This window comes from Equus caballus, chromosome 1 (assembly GCF_041296265.1).
Source record: "Equus caballus isolate H_3958 breed thoroughbred chromosome 1, TB-T2T, whole genome shotgun sequence".
In the NCBI taxonomy this organism is placed as follows: domain Eukaryota; kingdom Metazoa; phylum Chordata; class Mammalia; order Perissodactyla; family Equidae; genus Equus; species Equus caballus.
This window is the reverse complement of record NC_091684.1, coordinates 40,014,607-40,022,226: the sequence shown is the minus strand read 5'-3', so window position 1 is coordinate 40,022,226 and position 7,620 is coordinate 40,014,607. Positions and strand designations below refer to the sequence as shown.

Sequence of the window (7,620 nt, the reverse complement as noted above, 5' to 3'; positions counted from 1 at the left end):
CAGTGTACGCTACAAGAGCTAAGTTCAAGAACTGCCTCCAACTTCTAGTATTTTATAACTGGAGCAAGTCACTTAACCTGTGCAGGTACCAATTCCCCATCCATAACATGAGCTGATAATGATAATAATAACTACCCCACATCCCTTAGAGGGTTGTAAGGAGCGAGTGAAACAACGTGTGAAAGTGCATGCAGATGTGAACTGTTTCATCATCATCATTTTTAGACTCTCAAACTATCTGAAAAATTGCTCATCCTCTCCACTTCCCCACTTCCACCTCTCAAGGTATTAAAAACTGATAAGACATCCTATTCTGAGAAAGTGTTTCTAAACCTAAACAATTTCCACGAGTATGATTTTCCCCAAATGCAAAATTCCCTTATACAGTGAGTGAACATGACACATTTAAAAAATTCTATGAGAGTGAGCTGTGCTGAACTGTCATTATCTAAGATTTGCAGGCAGCTTTTGGGGGCCTGGAGCTGCTCAAAACAACTAACGGCACATATTCCACACCTGCCTGTTCATCCTTCTTTTCTTTCTCCATGCAGCATGTTGATCACGATGTTAATGAAATACCTCCAATGCAGCATTTTCCCCTTACGTCTCACTACTTGCTTTTGTGGTTTCACTTTTATTCATCAATATAACCTTTAAGTCCCAGCACGGTCCTGCTGCAGACAGAGGAGGAGGCGACTTCAGTGAAGAGGCCAAGAGAACACACACACTGGGAGGGAATGCGAGAAAATTAGCCAAGCGGCCGGACATTCTGATTGCCTTTGCCAAAGATTTGGAGGGCAAACCTATTTCTCTGGACTCTCATTTGGCAGACTGTGGAGACTAAGTCTTTAGATGGAGTTTTCACCTTTAAACAAGACAATTTCGTTCATTTATAATGAACCTAGAATTACATACAAAGCTGCTGTTCTTTATGCTTTTCTGTCTAAACTGTCTTGACTTTTTAACTTTCCCCTATCTAAACTATGTTCCAAAGATAAAATTAAAACAATTAGGCAGCAGCCAGATGGGCTACATGATGGGTGACAGGTGTGCTGTAATAGGGACGTTTTCTGTCACAAGTAATCTGCGAGAACATTTGGGACACAATCTCCTTTCACAGGTGAAGGACTACGGATCTGGGGCCACGTTTCACTTTTTATTTCTTTGAGAAAGGGGTAAACAGTTTCCATGTATGTTTTAATTAAGAAAAGTGAATATACAAAAGTCCCAGATTGCAGAGGCAATGTGTATGATAGTCATTTGTACTAGATGGCTTCGTGAAAAGGGGGCTTACTCAGATCTTTTGGGTTTCTATCTGCCCCTCTAATGCACACACTTGATACCAGTTTTGCAAAGCAAGGCACTGCTAATCTATTCATCCCCCAACATCGCCCTCTCCCCAGATAATCAAACGATAATTCATTCAGTTCGCTTAGAACTAAAGTGTTTTTCCCTCTGTGGAATCTCTAGACCAAAGCAGGCAAACAGACCCCTTCTCCTGCCTCCTTCTCTCCCATAACCCCCCCACAAAACACCCTACCAGCGGATTCCTCTCTTTCCATGGTAGGACTGCCAGAGGCTCTCAAGAACACCTACCATCCCAGCTCCGTCCTCCCATGTTAGTTTATCAGTCAAAATGCCAGTGAAAGAGCAGCCAGTACTTATTTGGTGTATTTTCTTTCTTTCTTTCTTTCTTTTTAAGTACAAATAACATTTCTTTCAATATAAATATACAGTTCTATGAAAAAATAGAAAAAAAGTACAATAATCTTGGTAACTGTCCAGCAGGAATGTTTCATTGTTTATAGAGTCAGACATCAGATTCTCCATAAAAATATGCTCTTTTAGCTTCATTCTAGGACACTTTCAAATATAGGAAATTCCTTGTTCTACAAGCAATTCCTTTTAGAGATGATTTAAATAATCCAGAGATGAATGTCTACTTTATATCCAGGAATCAAGGCTATTGAAGTGAGCCAGCTAAAATTCTACACCAAGAATACAATTGTTGATATATAAACATTACATATATTACTTTATCAGCTTTTGAAAATACATCAGATTTTATCCATAAGTTTCCATCAGGTAATAAGTTACTTGAAAAAAAAGTTCAGGTGTGTTTCTCCTGCGTCAAGTGTGAAATGCACAGGGTCTGAGGGGCACCCACTGCCCACTGCAGCCACACCACCAAGCTGGGAGGGGTGCATGTTACTTGGCATGAGCAGACCGCAGAGTTCCCAATATTTTGTCCCAGTGTGTGAAGTAAGGGGCGAAGTTGCAGTTAAACTGAGAGTGATGCAAGTCATGGTGGGCCACGCCCCCGTACCACCCGAAAGGTACCAGTCTGTGCGTGGACCAGGGGAAGTCGTAGCCCGAGTGGTCCTCCACCGACAGCCAGATGTTGACCACGTGGAAGACCAGGATGGTGAGCGGGTGGCACTCGAGCAACGTGACATTCATGATGTCAAAGAAGACCAAGGAAAACAGCTCCCAGATGCTCATGTACTGCGTGGCCAGCGCGAACGAGGACGAATTCTGGTGATGCATCTTGTGGAAGGTCCGGTACAGCCAGGGCACCTTGTGGTGCAGGACGTGCCACAAGAAGAACTCCGTGTCGAACAGCAGCAGGCAGAACACGACGTGAAACGCCAGCTGAAGCAGCTCGGGGGCTTCAAGGGGCAGGAAGACCGGCCCGCGGGCCCAGAGCAGCAGCGTCGCGGGGAACACGAACACCAAGTGCTGGTACAGCGTCTGCCCCAGGCAGGGCAGCACCTGGCGCGCCGAGGGCAAGAAGTCGGGGTGGATCTTGTAGCGCCGCAGCGCGGGCACCCAGGGGCACAGGAGGTCCAGCACCACGAAGGGCAGGCAGAAGCCCACGTAAGTGGCGATGGAGAAGATCACAGGGAAGAAGGGCGAGTGGGTGAGGGCCTCGCGGGTCCTCAGGCTGTCCCACAGCGGCTGCAGGAACAGCTGGCCGGAGCTACAGAGGACATGGAGCTCGGAGCTGTTGTGGCCGCTCATGGTGAGGCTGTGCCTGGCCCCGGCTGCGGCTCGAGATCCATCGGCTTTTCTTAGGACTTGCGGCCCCGCCCGCGAGTGACGTCAGCTGCGGTTTCTCTCCCTTTCCCGGCTGCGTGGAGCTTGCATAAATAAATAAGTCCACAGAATTGGGCTTAGTTACTGTAAATACATATCTACAGTTGCATTTAAAAGGCATTTATAAATGCAATATGCAATAGCACTTCGTAACTTTTTATATGCATGCGGAATTTTGTTCTGATTTTTATATGACGTACAATTTACACACAACGTACAGATCTTCAGTGTAGAGTTCCTAAGAGTTTTGACAAGTGAAATCAGCGTCCTCACCATCCCCAGACAAGACAGAGAATATTTCCATCACCACCAGAAAGAGCTCCTTTGCAATCAATGCAGAATTACTTGTATTTTTAAATACGGGTATATAATTGCGTGTACGTGTTTTCACAGAGACGCAAATATAACTGCATTAAAAAACAATTTTTTTAAGTGACATGCCTTCTGTATTTCGTATCTTTCCTGTCTGCGCACCCTTTGTTGATCTAACCAGCAGCGCGTGGCAAATTAACCTTTCGCAGAGGGAACCACGGGTCCCCAGCCGCGCTCACCGACGGTCATCGCAGGAAATCAAACGGGACGGAGGCGGGATGGAAGCCTCCCCCAGTTCCAAGCGTCTCCCAGGGGGAGCTATCCCCGCCAGTTCGCGACAAGCGCCAGAACCGGCCGCAGCACACTCGCACCGAGGAGTCCGCGAATCTGGGACTGCGGTTGGTCCCTCCGCAGCGCCTCCGGGGCTCCCAGACCTGCGAAGGGAATGGGCAGACACAGTGGCAAGAATGGGGACTGCAGCTGCTAGCCTTAGCTTTACAAAACAAAAAAAGTTAAGTGCTGGGTTTGACCTCCAGAGCCTACCCAAATCTGGCTCAAAAGCATCTGCATCTTAGTTTGGGGTGGAAGCAATGAAATCAGTAAACCGCCCACTTGGTTCCTGAAGGGAATATTTGTGCGTTCCCGAAGCCTTCCGGGAGGCTGGTGACGGGGCAGATGATGTCGCGCCTACCCTGCACTTCTCTCGGCTGGCTTCGCGACTCCAACTTGCTCCTCATCCTCGACCCCCATCTTCCCCAAATCATCCCTGTCGGACTGTGAGGCTGGCCCCATCCCTGCGTTTCTCCGCCGTCAAAGGAGTAGACTGACCCAGGATTGAGGGCAGGGAGGTGAGTACTGGAGAGCTCTAGGGAGACCCGGGACCAGCGTAAACCACCTCCGCGTTTGATCTGTTTGGCCGTCAGGGACACAAAGGACCGCCTAGAGGATAGACGTTTTGGACAAAAACTTTGAAGCCAGAGAACACTCCTAGTCTTAGTTTTACATCTTCTTGTGTCTGTGAGATTGGCGCCATCACTCCACTCCTCCAAGCTTCGCATTTTCTTATCCGCCCCTCACAACGAGAAATAATAAAGGAAGCCACCTCATGAGGCTATTTGGAGCATTAAATGGGAAAATAATAAGGCTACCATGAAATGTCTGCCCGGCATTAGCTAAGTGTTTTTCTTGAAACGATTTCATCGAGTCCTTAGAAGAGCTGGTTTCCTCTCGTCGCCAAGAAATAGGCATTATAATAATTGCTGTGATCTTACAGAAGTAAAAGTATAGTGCCTGGAAACATACAAAATAAGATCCGTACTACTTTAAATTTGCACTCCACGTTATACTTAAAGAATAATTGAGGAAATGTGCACTTAAAATCAAAATTATGTAAAGAGAAAGTAAAGCTATAAAGCCATATATTATGAGGAAAGAATAAATACCACAAAAGTATAGACCAATATATCAGCTCAGAAATATAATATATGGATATGTATATATGGATATATCCTATATATTATGCATATGATATATAATAAGCCAATTCATAATATATAATTAATAATATATAGGATATATATGGGATATATAGAATGTGATACACACACACATCTATAATAGGCCAATTCATAATTCAGAACCTCCCAACTGGTGTGTGTCCCGTAACTGCCACTGATGAAACACGGATATTCCTCAGATGCCCATTCTCTGGAGCCCCCAGCCTCTGGCCTTGCTGCAGCCTTTTTTAAAAAAAAAAAACCTCGGTGTGCCATAGAGTATTATGATATTCTGCTTATGTGAGAGTAAGGTTGAGAGGCAGGTCTGAGCTTCTTGACAGCCAGTGCAAAAAAGGAAAGAGAGTGAATTTTCTAACGTCGCTTGGATGTCTAGATGGCAGCAGAGGCAGGTACAATGCAGCGCTTGGCCTCCCTGCTGGTGGGTTTCTTCCAGTTAGACAACCTGTCCTTTCTAGGCTCCTCTTCAGTCTTTGCCTTCTCCCAATGCTCTTTCCAGTTCATTTTTAGGGCAACCCAGGAACTCTCTTCTTTCTCATTCCTGGTAAACATCGTCCTGTCCTTGAATTTTGCATGGCTCAAGCAGCATCTCTGAGAGAACAGGAAGGGCTTTTTCTCCTTCACTCTTAGGCCCCTCAGTGGTCCAAAGGGACCATCAAAGGTCATTTTCTCAGACTTACAAATGAATTCTGCTCAGAAGTAAAATATCACTCAGATTTGCCAACAGAAATTAAGTCAACCCTCAAGTTTCCTTTCAGCACATGCTGTCCTTCTCTCCTGGTTTCAGCTATCATGCTTGGATGCTTTGCATGCCCTCACAGATTTCTTTTGTGGGTGGCATTGGCACGTTTGCTTAATTTGGATTTAGCTATTAGATTGCTGTCAGGACTGTCTCCTTTGAGCCCTCAGCCCCAACCAACCCATTCTTTTCCTTCTTTGGTTCTGCCATCCTCTATCACTAAGAATATTCTCTATGGGCTGGTTCCATAAAGCCCTGTGCAGCAAGATCTGGAAGCCACAGCTTCAGCCTGCTGGGCCCAGGCTCTCCTCTTACTCGCAGCACGTTGAAAAAGAGCCACCAGCTTCTCTGCCTTTCCACCCAGGACACAAGTTTGTGTCCAATATTCAAGTACAACCATCTCAGAGAAAGCAGTCAGTTAAAATCTCATCAGTTGTCCCCTCTATGTCATGGAAAAAGTAGACACAACATGTTGGGCGACCAAAAACAGCATCTCTTAATAGACTGCTTGACACTGCTTCTCCAGTTTATTATGACTTCCTGTGCATCATTTTTATCTTGGCATTGTCTTTCTGACACGTGTCCGGTATTCTCGTTGTAAGTGTCTTTGCTGCAAAGATTTTTGCCACCTAGCTAATTGGCTGTAAGGCAATTTTGTGTAAAAGATAAAGTAACAAAAAAATAAAAGAGGGATGCTAAAAAGGACACAATAAAACATATACTACATATCTGGACTACATTTCAATTTTCCATCACACACCCAGTCCTTATATTTCACCAAATCGTCTAAGCCAGATTCTGTGCCAAAACCCAAAATTCTGTTCACATCATGTTCTCCATTATCAAATAGCAAAAAATTTTCACATTTTCAAGAAACTAATATTCACCAGGAATCACATAGCCATTTCTTTTGCGGGAGGGTGTCAGAGGAGGAGGAGGAGGTTGCTTCTTCTTTTGCCGCCGGCTTCCAATATGGCGCGATAAATTTAGTAGAGAACAAGCTGTTGTATCTAAATTAGCTAAAGAATCGATAATTAATGCTCTTGAAGACTGTTGTGAATGACTAGCTGCCTCTTTTATATTTGCCATAGCTTAGTAAACTTTTGGTTTTGATGAGTGGGAGGGATTGACTGTGCTCAACAAAGGACTTGCAAACTGATGCGTTATTTTCTTGTATGGTATGTAGTCTGGCTTTACACTCTTATTTTACACTTCCACTCAGTTTTATCACCGTATTTTCCAGTTGAAACCAAACTGTCAAGCAGTTATTTTATCTTTCATGGCAAAACTGCCTTGTGGCCAATTAGTTACGCAGTGAAAATGTTTGCGGCAAAGATGTTCATGGCAAAAATGCTTACGGTAAAAGCACCTAGAACTTTACAGGAAAGCTTACCGGTTTGGAGGACAGGAATCCTTTCTCCTCCAACTATCCCAGAGATCAAATTACTCTTCTGAGAGTACAACAATCAAGTCTCTGCATATTTAACACAATCTCAAAGTTATTTGGTACCAACTCACCAAAAGACTTTGGATACTGTCCCCTCCCCCAAAAATAGTTGGCAAAGCCCATTACCAATGACATAATCTCTTTTTCTGTGTGAACTTTACGATTTTTTTCCTTTCCAAAATTAGGTGAGACTGTCTTGGCATTTATCTAACCAAAATGATTATCTCTGGATGTCAGATGTGAGCAGTGTTGTAACATCTTACAGTAGTAATACGTTAAGACTCATAAAGGGTGGGGTAATCTCAAAGATCAGAATCTAATTCCTCATTGTCAAGATGAAGAGTCTCAGTCTCAGAGAAGTCAAGACCAGCTAGGGTTAGAAAGTTGCAGCCAAACTGAGAGCAGAAGCTGTCAGTTTCAAGGGATCTCTGCAGGAGGAGTTTGGTGGTGGAATGGGGCATCAAAGTTGCATTTATACGACAATTTACTAAAGACTCGGAGGACATTAAGTA

At 44.4% G+C, this 7,620-nt stretch overlaps 1 protein-coding gene across 1 annotated transcript; it reads right to left on the bottom strand.

The window, feature by feature from the left end:
- Window positions 1–1,653: 1,653 nt before the first annotated feature.
- On the bottom strand, window positions 1,654–4,819 carry CH25H (cholesterol 25-hydroxylase). The gene has a single exon (XM_001503007.5). It carries the CDS (start codon window positions 3,019–3,021, stop codon window positions 2,209–2,211), a length of 813 nt encoding a protein of 270 aa, XP_001503057.1. The 5' UTR covers window positions 3,022–4,819; the 3' UTR covers window positions 1,654–2,208.
- Window positions 4,820–7,620: the final 2,801 nt, after the last annotated feature.

Coding starts and splice junctions, on each gene's coding strand:
- CH25H (XM_001503007.5), bottom strand. CDS start 3,021: ATGAGCGGCCACAACAGCTCCGAGCTCCATGTCCTCTGTAGCTCCGGC.